This window comes from Dipodomys spectabilis, unplaced genomic scaffold (genome assembly GCF_019054845.1).
Source record: "Dipodomys spectabilis isolate Male_0828 unplaced genomic scaffold, ASM1905484v1 ptg000234l, whole genome shotgun sequence".
In the NCBI taxonomy this organism is placed as follows: Eukaryota; Metazoa; Chordata; class Mammalia; order Rodentia; family Heteromyidae; genus Dipodomys; species Dipodomys spectabilis.
In genome coordinates this window covers 20,301,669-20,320,726 of record NW_024870911.1, presented here as the reverse complement: position 1 = coordinate 20,320,726, position 19,058 = coordinate 20,301,669, and the positions used below count along the sequence as shown (strand labels likewise).

Here is a 19,058-nt window from a genome sequence, read left to right as displayed (position 1 = left end):
GTAGTAATCCATGGAGGACTCTTGGTGGCAAACCCACGAGTCAAGAAAGCTGAGCTTAGGACGGAACTGCTATGATTATTTAAAATACTGTGGCCAGTGGCTCCCCTCTAAGACTTCCCTACTGAAAATAATGGCATGGAAGGGAAACTTGGGTCCACTGAGGAGTGAGAGTCAGATCTGAAGCCTCTTTGGTAACAGGAATGCTTTGGGAGGCCACAAAAGTTGGGAGGGTTGGAGGGTGCATAGCACCTTGGCACAAGCAAGCACCAGGCAATCACTCACACCGACATAACTATGAAGGATGGAGGGAAAGAACACATATTGGTGATAATAAAGACAATCATATCCTGCCCGTACGCCACCGTCCTCTGGCAGTGTCACTTAGGGTCTCCTCAGTTAACAATGGGGTTATTTCATGACAAATTCATAATGCCTTACTTAAAGAAGCAGAATCAGGGATGGCTAAAAACAAGGCCTTAAAATCCTGGAGATCAAAGGAGTGCCTTGACAAATTTCAATGTGAAGTTAAAAGTTTCAAGCCCTCAAAACTAGGGGAGTTATTCTGGGAGGATAGCCATAGGTGAGGATGATGACACAGGGCAGGCTGGGAGCCCATACCAGAGACCCTGTATTCTCCTGGGGAGAGCTAAATGAGGTTGGGACAGCCCCAACAGGTAGGCAGTTGATATTGGCTTTTTAAAAGCTGGGTAACAATCTTTCCATCCCAACCTAATCGAAACAAAGGTCAGCTCACTATCAACATGGTCTAAGAACCAAAGCAAGAAATGCACATTCTTCATCATTGTCATAAAATCCTCCTATCTAAAAAGCAATCAACTCTGAAAAAGAGCAAGACTCTAAGGTGATTAAAAAGTTAAAATTCATCTTGAGGTCACAGGGGAGCAGAAGGAAAAGATTAGGGCAAAGGGCAAAGGAAAACATCGTGGGGATGACACACAGTATGTGAATGCCTGGTCTTCACCGAGATGCGCCGATCATGAATCAGACCATCAGTTATGTTACAAGAGAACCAAGCTCAACGTTCTCCCCTGGAGCACAGTGATAAGCACATTTTTTTTTTCTTTTATGGATGTGTTTAGGATAGAAGGGGGTGGGCAGAAGAGAGAGGAGGCAAGGAGGTGAATGTGTTATGTACAAAGAGAAATGACAGAGGCCACCCTTCCTTTAGCTCTTGGCAGATTCTTTCTCTTTGTTTTCCGCGTCCTCGGGATATGCGTGCCACGTCAGTCTCTCTTCATAAAATGCTATCACAATTTGTGGACATTTCACATTAGCTTCTTTTGCGAGAACCAGGTCTGCCTCATCTGTGTCTTTCCTGGAAAGAAGAAAAAGAAACTTAGAAGGAAAAGAAGCAAGAGTGATTAAATCTGTCCATCATGCCACTATTGGGATGTTGTTGACTTGATTTCTTCCTCATGTCATGACTTCACGGGAAAGGGACCCTAACAGAAATGGAGGTGTCACTCAGTGACAGAGCTAAGGGAGAGCAAGGTCCTGCATACAATCCTCAGTATCAATAAACAGACACACACACACACACACACACACACACACACACACGCACGCACGCACACACACACGCACACACGCAAGCGCGCGCAAGCTGGGGGCTGATGGCTCACACCTGTAATCCTAGCTATTCAAGTGGCTGAGATTATAGGATCGTGATTCAAAGCCAGCCCTGGCAGGAAAGTCCATGAGACTCTTTATCTCCAATTAGACACCAGAAAACCAGAAGTGATGCTGTGGCTCAGAGTGGTAGGACACTAGCCTTGAGCAAAAGAGCTCAGGAACAGTGCTCAGGCCCCAAGTTGAAGCCCTACAACTGAAAAAATAAAAATTAAAAAAAAAGGCCCTAACAGGAGAAACTTAAGTAAATAAACTGAATTATGAGTAGCTATCATTTAACTACCGATTCAGACAGGTACAGCAGTCTTTAGAATTTAGGCTCAACCCAAAATGATTAATAAGTTATGTTTATTCTACTGCCATAATTTTATGTGTATATTAGCATGTGACACAAATACAATCAAACCCACTTGCAGCTGTACAGTCATGTACAAGTTGATTGACTAAGTTTTGAGTCACCTAAGTGAGGAAGTCCTCTTCTTCCTCACTTTCTGGCTTTTTAAATACTGATTAGTTTCTTTTATCAGAATTGCAATATGAACAATAAGAAAATATAAATGTAGCTGCAAATTTCAATTATCCATGTTACACAGCTTTACTATCAGATATAACAACAACAAAATAATCTTGTAACATGCTTCCTTAACCATGATTACAAATCCAGGAAAAAAAAAATCAAAATCCTCCTGAGCTTCAACTACCTCCTTTTCTAAGAAAACTGAGTTTCATTTGTAGAGGTAAGTATTATGGGTGAGGGGAGGAAAGGAAAAACATAGTCCAGCACACTTAAAGTCTGGAATATGGTTAAAAAAAAAAGCTATTCAATATATGAACATAAATAACCAAAACATGCCTGGGTAGAGGCAAAAGAAGCAATCAATATGGCTGTTTCTCAGAAAGCATGTTGATTCTTCAAATAGAGGCTTCTAGGTAATCTGCCAGCAATATTTTGGTCAGATAAAATGTTAAGCCTTATTGCCTAGCACTTGAGGCCTTGGGTTCCATCCCCAACACCACAAAAACAAACAAAAACCTAGCCTTTCCTTATACAACTTTCAGAGTAATTAGCTTCCTTAGTGGCACTGTAGTACCAACCCACTTAAAAACAAACAGGTAGTGAGGGCCACACCATAAATCACCCTGTCTTTAAGAAACCCAACTGAGGGGGAAGTACTCCACTTTCCTCTAAGAGCCAGTCTTTCTACCGGATAAAGTAACTTGGGCTTTGACCAGTATCAACCCTAATGCTTCTTATTGGAATTGTTTTTCCCCTGTAGACATCACTCAGTGGTCTTGGCCCACAGTGTCCTAAAGCCTCACCTGGCTCCCATCCCACAATCTCAGGCTCATGATCTTACAGTAAATGACGCAGTGCTGTGTAAGCAGACATGTTTACTGTTCCTACCCCAAACATACCATTTTCTGACATGTGGGCTACTATACTATAATATGGCTAAATAGCAGAGCTCAAGAATGTAATAAATCCAATCTGTACTATAATTCCCATTTAGTACTGAAGTAGGTATTGATTAGGGTTTTTGTTTGTTTGTTTGTTTGTTTGGGTTTTTTTGTTTTTTTTTGGTCAGTCATGGGGCTTGAACTCTGGGCCTAGGCACTGTCCCTCAGTTCTTCAGCTCAAGGCAAGTGCTTTAGCACTTGAACCACAGCACCACACTTCCAGTTTTCTAGTGGTTAACTGGAGATTAGTTTCACAGACTTTCCTGCCCGGGCTGGCCTTGAACCCTGATCCTCAGATCTCAGACTCCTGAGTAGCTAGGATTACAGATGTGAGCCACTGGGGCCCATCTTGATTAGGGATCCTTGAAATTCAAAATTCTTTTTTTTTTTTTTTTTTGGGTCCGGTCATGGGGCCTGAACTCTGGGCCTGGGAGCTGTCCCTCAGCTCTTCAGCTCAAGGCTAGCGCTCTACCACTTGGGCCACAGCGCCACTTCCCGCTTTTTTCTTTTTGCTTATGTGGTGCTGAGGAATCGAACCCAGGGCCTCAGGCATGCAAGGCAAGCGCTCTACCACTGAGCCACCTTCCCAGCCCCTGAAATTCAAAATTCTTAATCTGGGAATTCTCAGGCTTGCCATCCCATCTTCCACATAAATTCAAGTCACTAGCAAAGAAACACAATTGTGAAGTGAGGCCCATTTCTCTCACCATTTCATTAGGAACATTAAATCACCACAGGAATCTGTTGCCCCAATGATCTTTTCTGGTTCCAGTCCTCTTTCAAAGCCCCGAGCGATATCATTGCTCTGCTATAAATAGAAGATGAACACAGGTTACAGCTTGGAGGGAAGAGTAAAAAACCTGTTTCTCAGCTCAACATGGCACCACGCACATTAGTATCACTTGATATCATTTGTGTGTCTCCAATTCAAGAGAATTCTCAGAACTTAAGAAAATACAATGGTAGGTCAGTCAACGACAGTGATGCCGACGGATAATTTTTACAAAAGACTCAGGCGTTGTTCTTGGTATTCTCTCCACAAGATCATGACTGACCCTTAAACATCCTTGATGTCCTGTGAAACACTCTAGTCATCAGCTAGGAATTCCTCTAATTCTAAACACTCAGAATCTCAATTTTAAACTGACTACCTCTATCTTATAACTTCTGAGATGATAAACAAATCCATATTTATTTTTCATTGTCTAAACTTCAAATATATCACCCTGTCTTTATTTTTGTAAACTTTTATTGTACCTTAAATGGTCCAATAATTATAGTATTTCTTTTCACCCAGTCATTTACATTACGAATGATCAGAGGTAAGAATGATTCAAGGCCAATACTATAAAATGGCAAACTTCAAACATCTGAAACATGAATACTCAGGAACCTGGCTGGGGAAGAGTCCTGTCTGCCTAATATGGAGAAGCTGTGAACACTAGAAAGCAAAACTGGACTGTGATTTCAAACTAATTAACTAACAGGTCATGAGTTAAGTGGTGAAATTTGGACTTTGCCAACTATGAGATCTAGACATAAAACATACTTTGATCCAGGCATAATAATAACACTGGTCAGGACAAAAAGGGTAAAATTGTATTCAAACAAGATAGTTTCTCAAAAACCTCATTATAAAAAAGAATGAGGGCTGGGAATGTGGCTTAGTGGTAGAGTGCTTGCCTAGCATGCATGAAGCCCTGGGTTTGTTTCCTCAGTACCACATAAACAGAGAAAGCCGGAAGCAGTGCTGTGGCTCAAGTGGTAGAGTGTTAGCCTTGAGCAAAAAAGAAGTTCAAGGACAGTGACTGGGCCCTGAGTTCAAGCCCCAGGACTGGCAAAAAAGAAAAAAAGATCATGAAACAAAGTAGAGCTGTGGCTCAAAGTAGTAGAGCACTAGCCTGGAGCATAAAAGCTTACATACAATGCCCAGGCTCTCAGTTCAAGCCTCATAAAAAGAAAAGAAAGGAAAAAGATAATGAAAATATATTTAGTGGCAACACAAAGGAAATCCGTAGATAAGACTACCATAACAGATGAAACCTCTAGTGTCTGATTTCCATAAAATCTCTTTCATCTGATACGCACCCTTCCTTCCTCTGGGAAATACAAAAGCATGAGGGGTCCAGGTGGCCCCCAAAGACACCAGGACATACAATAGGAAGGAAATTCCATGCATGGAACAAGGGGAGATACTGAATTTTAAAAACATAGCTTCTTTTGGGGTGCTTAAGGGGAAGACGTTCCCAGATGTGCACACAGCTGCTCACAGCTGGAATGCTGGCGCATGGACTGAGTAGTAAATCACTGCTGGCGGCTGAAACAGTTTGCCACATAGGAAAGGAAGGGAGGGGGGGAATGGAAGAAAAATGTCCAAGCTGCTGAAAAGGAGCCGAGGCGAGGAAAATGCTAAAATCATCACACAGGCAGTAATCTTAAATCAGGCATAATGCCGACTAACAAATTTCCTCTGCAGTGGTCTAAAGAAAGAAACGCAATCCCCCCTGTACCTTTAAAACATACAATCACCTATCTTCCCAGCTGCCTACCTGACAGCCGCCAGTACTGCTGAGAATGCTATCAGGGGCCCCAGAAGAGCACCATGATGTAAAGGGCACGTGGGAGCTGTTTTCAAGGTCAGCAGCTTCAGAACCTGGCCTAGGAACAAAACTCTGCTCTGGTCAGTGGTATGAAACCACATTACTAAGAAACATCTTTCTTTTAGAAGGACAGAAAGTCTAGGTTGAGGAAATACACATCATTCGTCACAAATACCTACTCAGAAGTCTTATACAATGTTGTTTTTGCTCTCTTAACTGAGCTAGAAAAATGAATCAAATGACAAAAGCCTGCATACAAAGGAATACTAAAAAAGAAAAAAAATTCAAGGCCTACCTCCTTAGAGAAAGCATTCACAAATCCTTTATCAATATAGTATATTACCATGATAAACAGACCTCACCAGAACAGAGTAGTTTTTAAAATAAGGTTGCACAAAAAAAGAAAGAAAGAAAGAAAAGAAAAAAAATCTGACTAGGGAAACAAGGAAACATACACAAATTAAAGCTGGGCTCCAGTGGTTCACGCCTGTAATCCCAGCTACTCAAGAGGCTAAGATCTGAGGATCACGGTTCAAAGTCAGCCTTGGGCAGGAAAATCTGTGAGACTCTTATCCCCAATAAACTACTAAGAAAAGGCTGGAAGTGTGCTGTGGCTCAAGTATAGAACATTAGCCTTGAGCACAGAGGGGCTCAGGCACAGAGCCCAGGCCCCAAGTTTAAGCACCAGGACTGGCAAGAAAAAAAAAAAAATAGAGAGACCACTTTCACCTTAAGCCTGTGATCTCTCTCATTTTAATTCTTCCTTGTGACTGGCCCTACCTTACTAACATAGCCCCCGGCTTGGTCTTAAAACTCCAAGATCATCCACCTCCCAAGTGCTGGGATAACAGATATGTAACACAATCTGCTAAAACCATAGACATATCAGCTGTGGGTCAGACAAGAAGTTTTCCATTTTTTGTTTTGTTGTGTTTTTCCTTACAGTGGGGGGATGGATCCCACGGTCTGTGCATGATAGACAAGTGCTCTACCACTAAACTAAGTGCCAGCCACTGCACTGGAGCTTTGTAAAAACACCCCTGGCTCAGGGGATTCCAATGAGAAGCTAGAGTTAAAAAGTGAATGTTCTAGGAAAACACACCTTTGGGTAAAATGAGGCTGAACGGGGGTGCCTGTGGCAGTGAAGACGGAAGAGTCTGAAGTGAACCCTTTCTTTTATTATTAAATTCAAGTGCATGATATATCCTTTACCACAAAGACTTCACAACCTTGACACAAACGAAAAGTTAAAGCTGCAAAGTTTCTTACTGCAAAGCATGTGCACACACAGGCACATGAAACATAGATAGAAAAGAGAAGCAATAGCAATGTTAGTTATATCAGCACTAAAGATCAGAAGGACTAAAGTGAATTAATCAAACCAAATTTTCACAAACTTCCCAAATAGAACAAAAAAGAGAGAGAGAGAGAGAAATTCTTAGCTGAAATACATAGCTCAAAGGAAAGTATATAAGTCAGGTAGGAGTGGCTCATACCTGTAATCCTAACCACTCAGGAGGCTGAGTTCTGAGGATCGTGCATTGAAAGGATCCAACAGAAAAGGCTCTAATTAAGCAATAAGAAGCCAGACTGAAGGCATGGCTCAAGCAACAATGACAGTTCTGGATTGAAAAGCCAAGTAAGAGTGTGAGGCCTTGTGTTCAAGCCCTAGTACTGGTGCAATAGAAAGAGGGGTGGGGGTGGGGGGAAAGGAGAGAAGCTAAGGCAAGAGGGTCAAGAGTTCCAGCACAGCCTGGACTTACAGCAAGGTCCTGTCACAAAAAATAGAGAGAGATGCCAAGAGTTGGTGGCTCACACCTGTAAGCCTAGATACTCAGAGCTAAGGATCAAGCTTTGAAGCAAGCCCAGCAGGAAAGTCAGTAAGACTCATCTCCAATTAACCACCAAAAAAGCCAAAAGTGAAGGTGTAACTCAAGTGGTATAACGTTAGCCTTGAGCAAAAAAACACAAGATAGCACCCAGGCCCTGAGTTCAAGTCCAGGACCAGCACATACACACATACACACACATGTAAAATTTAAAGAGAGAGAGAATGTAAGTTATATGCTTGGAAATGATCCACGGTATGGATTTCACCTCAAGGAAAAACATAAAGGTTTAAAAATAAGTGCTGACATTGGAAAAAAGTGAAGTCCTAAGCATTTCAGAGCTTGTTTCCCTCATTAAAGTTTCAAAAGGTTTTTTTTAAAAAAAAAAAAAAGAATTTCATGTGTGCATACACTATCCACCTTCAGCTTCACTGTTTCCTCTAAAATAACTAAACCTTCTGTTCATGGAGGTCAAGTCATTTAATGTTTTACATTGTGTTTTTTGCCACTTCAGTAAAAATTCAATTCTGTAAGTTACATTTCTCACTCAGCCAGGAGGGGGCGCTGAAGTTAATCATCATACCTCCCTGGAAACTTTTGTTCCAACAATTTACCCTGTAGGTTCTTCCTGAGAACAAATAACTAAAATTAAGGCACCTTGTTGGATGGAGATGTCAAAAGAATAGTCAGTAAGGAAAAAGGCAAGAAAGTTTACTTACCTCTCTCTTTTTTTTGGATTTGATATCATCAGCACTGTTTGAGAAATTGGATTTCCTCTTGTTACTTTCTGACTTCTCCCTGGGTTTATTATTTTCACCTTCCTTCATCTTCTTATACTTTTTCATAAACTCAGAGATTAGTTCAGGACAATCCAAGTTTTTCTCAGGTTCCCAGGTGTTGTGCTCCCTGGGCAAGAAGAATGGAGAGGAAAGGCAAAGAATCAGGAATAAAATCTGGCCACTTCATTGCTTGATCTGTCTTTCTCATTTTCACTTTTTGCAAAGCTAGGGATCAAATCCATGCTACGCAAGTGCTGTACATTCCTAGCTTTTCCCAATACCTTATGTAAAGAGGAAATCTTGCCAAAAAGGTCAGACATCATATGTGTTATACCTTAATAGAGATAAAATTTCCTTTTAAAACATTTAAGTTCATATAGTTGATACTAAATCCTTGTTTCACTACCTGCAGATATGCAATCTTCAGGAAACGCTCCACTAATATCTTCATCTGGAAACCAGATATACTTCTAAAGGCTTTTATAAGAATTTAACAAACACAAGAGGAAGAATCTGCCCACTGGCCTAGAAAATACAGCAGCTGCTCCTCGCCTGTGGTTTCACTGCCTGTGGTATTAGTTATCCTTGGTCAACAGCGCCCAAAAACATTGACTAGAAAATTTCAGAACTAAAACAGTACGTTTTAAATTGCTTATTGTTGTGACATGATAGAATCTTGAGCCCTTCCACAATGTAGAATGTGAATCAGCACTGTACAGGGCAACCCCACATCACCTGCCCATTAGTTGCTGTCTCTATGGACAGATGGTTGCAGTATTGCAGTGCTTGTGTTCACACGCCCCTGCAGGAATAGTATACACTATGTCACTACTACACCATGCCTCCACCATTCATCATCCACATTGCCCAGGCACTCACTCTAGTGATCATCTTGCATCATCACACATGGCGAGTATAATGTACTAAGAAGTGTGTGTGTGTGTGTGTGTGTGTGTGTGTGTGTACTGGGGCTTGAGCTCAGGGCCTCACATTCTTGCTTGCCTTTGTGTGTGTGTGTGTGTGTGTGTACTGGGGCTTGAGCTCAGGACCTCACATTCTTGCTTGCCTTTGTGTGTGTGTGTGTGTGTGTGTGTATGTGTGTGTGTGTGTGTGTGTGTGTGTGTGTGTACTGGGGCTTGAGCTCAGGGCCTCACATTCTTGCTTGCCTTTAAGTGTGTGTGTGTGTGTGTGTGTGTGTGTGTGTGTGTGTACTGGGGCTTGAGCTCAGGGCCTCACATTCTTGCTTGCCTTTTCTGCTCTAGACTGGCATTCTAGTACTGGAGTTATACCTCTACTTCTAAGAGGTTACACCTCTACTTCTAAGAGGTTTTGAGAGACTACATTTACATAGCTTTTATTATTCTACATTGCTACAATTAGTTACTAGTGCTAACCTGTTCTGTACCTAGTTTATAAATTAAAACTTTATTATAGGCATGTACTGAATAGGCAAAAACATAGAATGTCTATAAAGGGTTGGTACTCCTTTAGTTTTAAGCATCCACTGTTATTCACTGACCCTCAGGGAGCACTTTGTCACAGACAATGCTGGGATAGGGAGAGAGCAAAATTTGTTCCAGTCTTTTATGAGATTTCAGATATTTATGACCAACTAACAACAAACTCTTACTCCACCTACCCCAAATTTGGATTTAGCTATGGTAAAGTAGTTCAAAAATAGTAAGGTTTTTTTTTCCCCCCTGTGACAGGGTGTCACAGTCTAAATTGGCTGGAACTCACTAAGTAGCTCAGGCTGGCCTCAAATTCTTGATTCTCCTGCCTCAGCTTCCGAAAGGATTAATGGGAGCACCATCTAACCAGGTTTCATGGCTTTAAGTACCTTTCAAACATACAAGGGCTAAAACTATAGGTGTTTACCACCATACTTGGCTTAAGAGATCATTTTCATTTCTTTTTTTTTGTTGTTGGGGCTTGAAAACTGTGGGCCTGGGCGCTGTCCCTTAGCTCTTCAGCTCAAGGTTAGCATTCTTACCACATGAGCCACAATGCACTTCCAGTTTTCTGGTGGTTTATTGGAGATAGGAGTCTCATGGACTGGCTTTGAACCACAATCTTCAGATCTCAGCCTCCTGAGTAGCTAGGATTACAGGCATAAGCCACTAGTGCCCAGCTCATTTTAATTTCTTTAAGACCCAAGTATTTATACTGATGGTTCAATGGATTACAAAATACCATCAAGGCCAGGTATTGGTGGCTCACGCCTATAATCCTAGCTACTCCGGAGGCTGAGATCTGAGGATCACGGTTCAAAGCCAGCCCAGGCAGGAAAGTCCGTGAGACTCTTATCTCCAATAAAACCACTGGAAAACCAGAAGTGGCGCTGTGGCTCAAGCAGTAGAGCGCTCGCCTTGAGCTGAGGGACAGTGCCCAAGCCCAGAGTTCAAGCCCCACGACCGACAAAAAAAATAAAAAGAGAAAAGAAAATATGCTCAAGGTCTTTAATTCCTATTTCAAAGTGCTGTCTCTCAAATTCAGTGGTTCTCATAGAACTTTTCATAAACATAGAAAGCACTTTCTGATCATTGTACTACTTCCTAGTTAGCATGTGCTAGAGAAGCTGAACAATCTGAAATGCATACATTTTCTCATCTAAAGCCTAGCCCCACAAGAAACCCTAATTCATGTAATGAAATAATCTGTTATGATCTGAAGACTAACTGGCAAAACGTGGAGTCTGTTTTTTCCCTTGGGGCAATACTAGAGTTTGAACTGAGTGCCTTGTACTCATGAGGCTGGCAATCTACCACTTGAGCCAAATATCCAGCCCTGCTTTTTGGAAAAGGAGTCCAGTGAACTTGGTGTGAATCACAAGCACCCAGCTTTTAAAACTTTTTCTTTTTTTGAGCCAGGGTCTTACAAGGCTGACCTCAAACTCAACATTCTTCACACCTTAGTCTCACCAGTGCTGGGATTACAGATGGATGTTGCCACTCTCTGGTATGTTTGACATTTTTACTAATGAAACGTTGAACTCAGATTGATTGATAATAGTATTGGAATTTGAACTCAGGGCCCTGTGCTTGCTAGGAAGCTGCTCTATCTGAGCTACACACACCCCTCCCTCTCTACACCTCAGATTTAAATCTTAATTAAGACAAGCCCTTTTGGGGCTGGGAAGGTGGCTCAGTGGTAGAGTGCTTGCCTAGCATGCATGAGGCCGTGGGTTCGATTCCTTAGCACCACATAAACAGAAAAAGCTGGAAGTGGTGCTGTGGCTCAAGTGGAAGAGCGCTAGCCTTGAGCTGAAGAGCTGAGGGACAGCACCCAGGCTCAGAGTTCAGGCCCCATGACCAGCAAAAAAATTTAAAAAAAAAAAGTACCCTTTGCCAGGCACAGTGAATCAGTGACTCATGCCTGTAATCCTATCTACTGAGGAGGCTGAGATCTGAGGATCTGCCTTGGCAGAAAAGCACCTATGCGATTCTTATTTCCAATAAACCATTCAAAAACTGGAAGTGGTGTTGAGGCTCAAGTGACAGAGCACTAGCCTTGAGCACAAAGAGGTTCAGGGACAGGGCCCAGGCCCTGAGTTCAAGCCCCACAACTGACAAAAAAAGAAGTGTGTTTCTTTCTGAGACAATTCTAATGCCCAATATTGGAGAATTATGGGATAAGGAATCAACTTCTTTTTCTTTTCATTTAAATGTATACATTGTACCTTAGTTATATCCAAAAGAATACTAGCAGTAACAGTTTATACTTATACCAAGCTTTTGTGCAGGCTCTGTGCATCTACCCAACAAATCTATATCAGCACTATTTAACTCAGTTTTTATTTTTCTTGGCAGCGCTGGGCATTATATGCACAGCCTGGAGCATGCTAGCAAAGCACACTGACAGTGAGCTCCATCTCCATATCCTTTACTTGACTGAGACAAAGATAAAAGAAATTAGCCAAGGTCATCAGCTTCTGTCATAAGTGGTGAAGCAAAACTCTAGACCCAGGTAATTGGGCTCCCAAGTGTATGCTCTAGCCAGTTCATTACATTGCCTCTCAAAAGCCATTGGAATATCAGCTCCTGGGGAACAAGTAGAGGCTGTGTAGTCTGTTCAGGAAACATGAACATGTTGGGGAAAAAGACAAAGATGGTGGTGACTCATGGGCCGGTAAAGCAAGGTCCACCTCTGGAGAGACCTTAAAGGCCACAGAAAAGCACTTACTCAGAAAAGCCTTTCCACTTCAGCAGATACTCCACCTGCCCTTTAACCACGCGCCTGTCTAACACCTTTTCCACGACATATTCCTCCTCATCCTCTGAAGAAGAACTATCCGCTGTCCTCTTGCTTTTCTTGCCCATGTTGCACAATGTTCCACCGGAAGGAGTAAGGCCACGGAGTTCCTACAAAGGGGAAGGACAAAATGGTCAGAATCAATGTGAGAATTAGAAATTGTCACTTCTTTAGGGGCTAGAGAATGACACAATGTTGCCACCTACTTTTCTCCTGGCTCTACCAATATTCTACAGATAGTTCTAAAGAGAGGGAATGTCCAATCCTCACTTCCCCAACTGAACTTGCTCTTCAGTTGAAGAATTGTCCAGCGCTGCCAGGCTGTTTGGCATTTTTGTAACTGTTTATAAGCAGGAACTCAAAACAGAAATGTGGAAAATCTTCAGTTAAACAAACAAGGACTGAATGCAAACTTTTCTCCTCCAAGGTGAATAAGGGCCTTTGTAAAATGAAAACAAGAAAAAGCCCTTAGAAGTATAACCTTTTCTATACTCTGAGCATCTTGTCCAGTCTCTTGGCAGCCAGCATGCGTGCACACATCCTGCTTAGGCCTCTTTTGCCACAGGTTCAGGTACATTTCCAACAGACAAACTGAGCCTGTCCTTCTGAGCATCCATCAGCTCACAACGCTGAAGCTGACATCTCCAACACACTGAGCCTCCTTTTCAGCAAGCTCATTTGGGGATGGGAGGGAAGCAGAGAGGAGAAAGAAACTTTCAGTCCTAAAATGCAAAATTAGTCACTGGATTGTTCTGTAATTCCCAGTGGTCAAGTAACCCAAACAGCAAAGGAGGTACCTCTCCTCTTAACTGAAGTTGACTTTGGGCCAAAGGAAGAGGAGGAGGAAAGAGAAGTCTGGCCCCAGACTCAGCATCAACACCAAGCCTCCTCAAAACACAGAGGAACCATTCATAGGCCCAAGATGAGCCCAAGCAAGGCAAGACAAATGGAAATTGAGTTAAGCTCAGAAATATGCACATCGGGGAGTGCTCAACAGAGAACTTCGTTCGTAAAATTCCCACACTGTTGTGAACACAGTCATTTGTAAAGAATTCTTCCTGAACCCTGTTAAATGGTGCCTGTGGTCTAGATTACAGAATTGCATAAGTTGTTTTCTTAGCTGAACTCCACTTTTATTTTGCTGTGTAATCTGTAAGGCTACTCTTCCACGCTCTCTTTGAACAAACTGGAAGGGTAGCTCCTAACATTCTCAGGATTATGCTCAAGGAAGCATCAAATATTGCATTTACCAAGTCCCTTCTGAGGAGTAACTTTTAGGAAACCATCACAAGAATATATCGGATACTGTTGGAAACCGTCTTCACAACTCACCAGAAATAGGTAAGACACCTAGAAACACTGCCTGCACTACTGCCCTCTAAGTTAAGCTTTGGGTGAAACACTTGGGGAGGGGTCTGGGAGCACGCAGGAAGCTTCCAGGTAACCTTCCAGTGGATGGAGAAGCGCGTCTTGAGCTTCTAGGAACGCTCTCTGCTTAGGGGTATTTAAAATAAAACCAGCCCGGCCCTCCCCACACCCGGAAGTGCTGGGTTCCAGGGAGGCGGCCCCTCCCCCTCCCCCTCCCGCCGCGCCGCGCGGCGTTTCCGGCCCGGGTCAGAGGCCGGGGTCGGGTCCCGCCGCCCCTTGGGGTGGCTGCGGCCTCCCTCCCCCGCCGACCGGGACAACGGGGTTGACACACTGTGTGCTTCGGTTTGGGGCGCGGCGGGGGAGGAGAAGAGGAAAAAATGTCCTATGTACCTTCATGCAGAAGAGAAGCCCCCAGAGTAGGAGATAAATGGGGGAGCCCTCCTTTACCTACCAGCTCGCCCCGGTTCTTTCTCTCCCTCCCCTCCCCTCCCCTCCCCTCCCGGGTCAGTGCGCAGCTCCCTGCCCCCACCTTGAGGCCCAGGCGCCACTGCGCAGCTGTCCCGGCCCGTTGCCATGGCAACTGGCAGCCTACTAGACTAAGGGGAGAAGCAGAAGGAAAAGTTGAAGGCTTTAACTTTCCTCTTCAACTGGATTAGGTGGAAGGTACGTCCCTGGGCCTAAAGGCTAAGGCACTCAAGAGTTCAAGGGACTTCTTACTTCTTTGCTTTCAACTACAGAACTTGTGTTTCTAAAAGCACTGCGTTTTAATCTGTAACATTTTAGGATGATCTAACAAGACTGCAGCTCTCTACCGGAAGGGGGAAGGGAAAGGCTAGGTCTTTCTACAACCTATCAGAATAAACCATCTACCCCTAATCCAGCCCACCAGAAGCACAAGGCCTTCCCGCCATCTGCCACTGTACATTCAATTAAAATTGCTTGAGGGTAAAATAACAGAAGAGGGGAAAGGGGAAGCACATTAAAAACATACTATATTTTCCTTGTGTTAGAGGATTACTAGATGCAGAACTAAATCCAAAAGCATGTAACATTAGCAAACCAAGTTTGAAATTATAGGTGCTGGGGGGGGGGGGGGGGGCGTGGCGACAGTGAATTAATCTCTAAGTACTTTTGTTACAAAATTAAGGTCAGGTTGGTTGCAGCCATCATTCCATCTCAATAGTTGTTCCTGTAAATGTTCTGGAATAGATCTCTTAGTAATTATTACCCATCTGATACATTATCCACATATAGTTTCCTGTATCAATATTCCCAAATACCTGACAGGAAAAAAAAACAGCCTGGCAAGAGAGAGGCCTGGAGGGGGGGGGGGCCCTCAGGTGGGGCATGAAGATGTGGCGGAATGACACAAAGTAACATAAATTCTCTTTGGCCAGGCTCTAACAAAAATTTTAGAGCTTTGAAACTGCTTGGTTTTATATGTGGGGAACATTGTTTTATTTTCTGTGATGCACACTAACCCCTGAGCCACACCTCCAGTCCAACTCAGTCCTGAAGAACTCTGGAGCCAAAGGCAGCTGTTGCTACAACAGACTAAGGAAAGGGGATCATAGAAGAACTCCACTAAACAATTATAATGGGGGCTGGGAAGGTGGCTCAGTGGTAGAGTGCTTACTGGATTTGTTGGCCAATGCAGTGGCTCACTTCTATGATTTCAGCTATTTGGGAAGTAAAGATCAGGAAGGTATTGAAACCAGCCCATGCAAAAAGTTATTAATACCTCATCTTATCAAATAAGCCCGGTGTAGTAAGGCACACCCGTAATCTCAGCTATTTGAGAGGTATAGGTAGTAGGATCAAGGTCCAAGCTAGGGTTGGGACACTATAGGGAGACAGAACAGGAAAGGCCCAAATATCATATCTGGAAAAAAAGAAAAAGCCAAAAGGGCTGAGGAGTGGCTTAAGTAAGCAGAAGGCTCTGAGTTCAAGCTCTTAGTACCAGGCCTACTGCTGATGGCTCATGCTTGAGTATAAGCATGAGCATGAGCCTGAGCAGGAGGCTGAGATCTGAGGCTGAAATCAGTCTGAAGCCAGGCTAGGCAATTAACTATCAAAAAGCCAGAAGCTAAAGCCTTGGCTCAAGTAGTAGAGTACCAGTCTTGAGGGGAAAAAGCTAAGGAACAGGACCCAGGCTGAGTTCAAGCCCCAATACTGGCACCAAAAAAAATAAATAAATAAAACCTTTGCTTCAAAAGGTATGGTGGGTGGCATGTAGTTGTAATCCTAGCATTCAGAAAGGAGGAGAAGATTCACAAATCAAGGCCGGTTTAGGTGCCACATTAAAACCTTGCCTTTAAAAAAAAAAAAATGAAGTGGGACTGGGAAGGTGGTTCAGTGGTAGAATGCTTGCCTCCCATGCATGAAGCCCTGGGTTCAATTCCTCAGCACCACATAAACAGGAAAAGCCAGAAATAGCGCTGTGGCTCAAGTGGTAGAGCACTAGCTTTGATCTGAAGAGCTGAGAGACAGCACCCAGAGCCAGAGATCAAGCCCCATGGCCAACAACAAAAACAAAAGAAAAGAAAAGAAAAGGAAAAAAATGAAGTGGCCAGACACTGGTGGCTCACGCCTATAATCCTAGCTACTCAGGAGGCTGAGATCTGAGGATCAGGGGTCAAAGCCAGCCCAGGCAGGAAAGTGTGAAACTTTTTTATCTCCAATAAACCACCAGAAAACTGGTAGTGGCGCTGTAGCTCAAGTGAGAGAATGCTAGCCTTGAGCTGAAGAGCTGAGGGACAGTGGCCACACCCAGAGTCCAAGCCCCGTGACCGACCAAAAAAAAAGAAGTGGGGTTTGAGAATGTGGCTTAGTGGTAGAGTGCTTGCCTAGCATGCATGAAACCCTGAGTTCGATTCCTCAGCACCACATACACAGAAAAAGCTAGAAGTGGCATTGTAGCTCAATTGGTAGACTGCCAGCCTTGAGCAAAAGCTCAGGGGCAGTGCCCAGGTCCTGAGTTCAAGCCCCAGGACTGGCAAAAGACAAAAACATGAAATGGGGGCTGAGAATGTGGCTTAGTGGTAGAGTTCTTGCCTTGCATGCATGAAGGTCTGGGTTTGATTCCGCGATACTTCATAAACAGAAAAAGCCAAAGTGGCACTGTAGCTCAAGTGGTAGATTGCTAGCCTTGAGCAAAAGAAACTCAGGGGCAGTGCCCAGGCCCTGAGTTCAAGCCCCAAGTCTAGCAAAAAAAATGAAATGGGCTTGGGACCTGGCTCAGAGGTAGAGCACCTGCCTAGCGATTACAAGGCCATGGGTTCAAGCCCCATAGCCTCCAGAAACAAAACAAGAAAAAAGTGGCACCTTTCCTGATTAAAGGTTATGAAAACAATGCCAAAGAAATTAAAACAGGATACATATTCTGGGGTTAACTTGCCATGTATGGTCTTGAGAAAATAAAATTTAGATCTAACCCCAGCATCATTAAAACATGACGAATAAATCCCCATAGCCTGTATTTTAGGGAAACATGAGTTTAGTTGGAAACTAAAGAGCTATTATGTCTCCCAAAGATAGACCTTTATCAAAATGTTAGGGCAGAATTTAACAACAGAAAAAACAAAACACATGACCTTCACATTCCTAAGGTAGAAAACACACAGGAACTCCTGCAGTTCAACATGCTAGCAGATACCAAGAAGAAGAGGAACCATTGTCTTGTGCAGGTACGAGAAATAAACTAAGAAACAGGGCAAAAGATTCTAGTGTCCACCTTCCCCTTCAAACATGGGGACATAAAAGCTGCATCAACTTACTCCTCCTGCTGCTGCCTACAGGGCACTCAGGCTAAGGTCCTTTCTCTTTGGGAAATGGATTTTGTAACAGCTGACAAATCAAATTGGGCCTAATGCCAGGAGTCAGACTCCAACCATAATATTCTTTAAAGAATGGCATGCAATTGTCTTGTAAATCTCCCAGACAGTCACAGATCAGAAGCTGGCAAGGATGACGACACAGTTCTGATGGAATGTGTCTTATCTTAACCTTGAAGTTACAGATTTGCTCACGAGCAGCAGTAAGAAATGAGAAATGCACCCAGACATGGAAGGGGACATAATTCTCTTTTAGACAGAGCGACCCAATGTATTAGGGTCAAATGAAACACAAAGCCAGACGGACAATTTAAGGGCTAGAGCCTGGACCAGATAAAGCATTAAGACTGGTGGTTCACTCCGAAGCCTGGGAGGAGGGAGCGTTCTGGTATGAGAAATGCGACACTGCTGGCAGGATGATGGAGTGATTAAGGCGGGATCGTGATAGCATGACCGAGGATGAGAAGAGTTTCAGCACAACCTTATCCTCACGGAAATCTTCATGGGTGAAGCAGCTTCTCAAGTTTCTAGAGTCCTTCAAGCAAAACAGCTTTCCAGCCATCTCTAAATATTGATAGAATTCCTGGTAAAAAATCAGGGCTGGGAAGGTGGCTCAGTGGTAGAGTGCTTGCCTTGCATGCATGAGGCCCTGGGTTCGATTCCTCAGCACCACATAAGCAGAAAAAGCCAGAAGTGGCGCCGTGGCTCAAGTGGTAGGGCGCTAGCCTTGAGCTGAAGAGCTCAGGGACAGTTCCCAGGCCCAGAGTTCAGGCCCCACCCACCCCCCCCAAAAAAAAAAATTACGAGAGTCTAGAAGGTGCAAAAAGTAGTGGTCCTACAACTCCTCATATGGAGAACACACCACAAATTTACCTTACCAGCATCTAAATGCTGGGAGAAAACACCAAAACCAAGGATCTGGACAGAAATCTTGGAAAAAACATGGGAGGTACTCTGTGGTCAAATGTAGCCAGAACTCACATTCCAACTCTTCTTTTTTTTTTGTCGGTCCTGGGGCCTGTCTGGGCCTAGGTGCTGTCCCTCAGCTCTTCAGCTCAAGGTTAGCACTCTCCCACTTGAGCCATAGCTCCATTTCCAGCTTTTTCTGCTTATATGGTGCTGAGAAATCAAACCCAGGGCCTCAGGCATGCAAGGCAACTCTACCATTGAGCCATCTTCCCAGCCCTCCAACTCTTTTTTTTTAACAGATTACACTTCCTTATTTCCCCCACCCCCCAAAAAAGTAGTGAAACAAAGGAAAAGAATTCTATGAGGGTAGCAAAATGTTTA

General features: G+C 43.5%; 1 protein-coding gene across 3 annotated transcripts in view; it reads right to left on the bottom strand.

Annotated features, from left to right (window-relative positions):
* Nucleotides 1-858: 858 nt before the first annotated feature.
* Nucleotides 859-19,058, bottom strand: part of Cbx5 (chromobox 5) — a 31,971-nt gene continuing 13,771 nt past the window's right edge. The window contains exons 1-5 of one of the 3 annotated variants that reach the window (XM_042698994.1): nt 14,387-14,409; nt 12,499-12,677; nt 8,257-8,443; nt 3,816-3,916; nt 859-1,336 (exon numbers count right to left, since the gene is read on the bottom strand). In XM_042698994.1, the coding sequence (XP_042554928.1) occupies nt 1,186-1,336; nt 3,816-3,916; nt 8,257-8,443; nt 12,499-12,635 (576 nt within the window). In that variant the 5' untranslated portion in view covers nt 12,636-12,677; nt 14,387-14,409 and the 3' untranslated portion in view covers nt 859-1,185. Of the gene's footprint in view, nt 1,337-3,815; nt 3,917-8,256; nt 8,444-12,498; nt 12,678-13,817; nt 13,837-14,386; nt 14,410-19,058 lie in introns of those variants that run through there. The other 2 variants (XM_042698995.1, XM_042698993.1) reach the window with 2 other exon arrangements.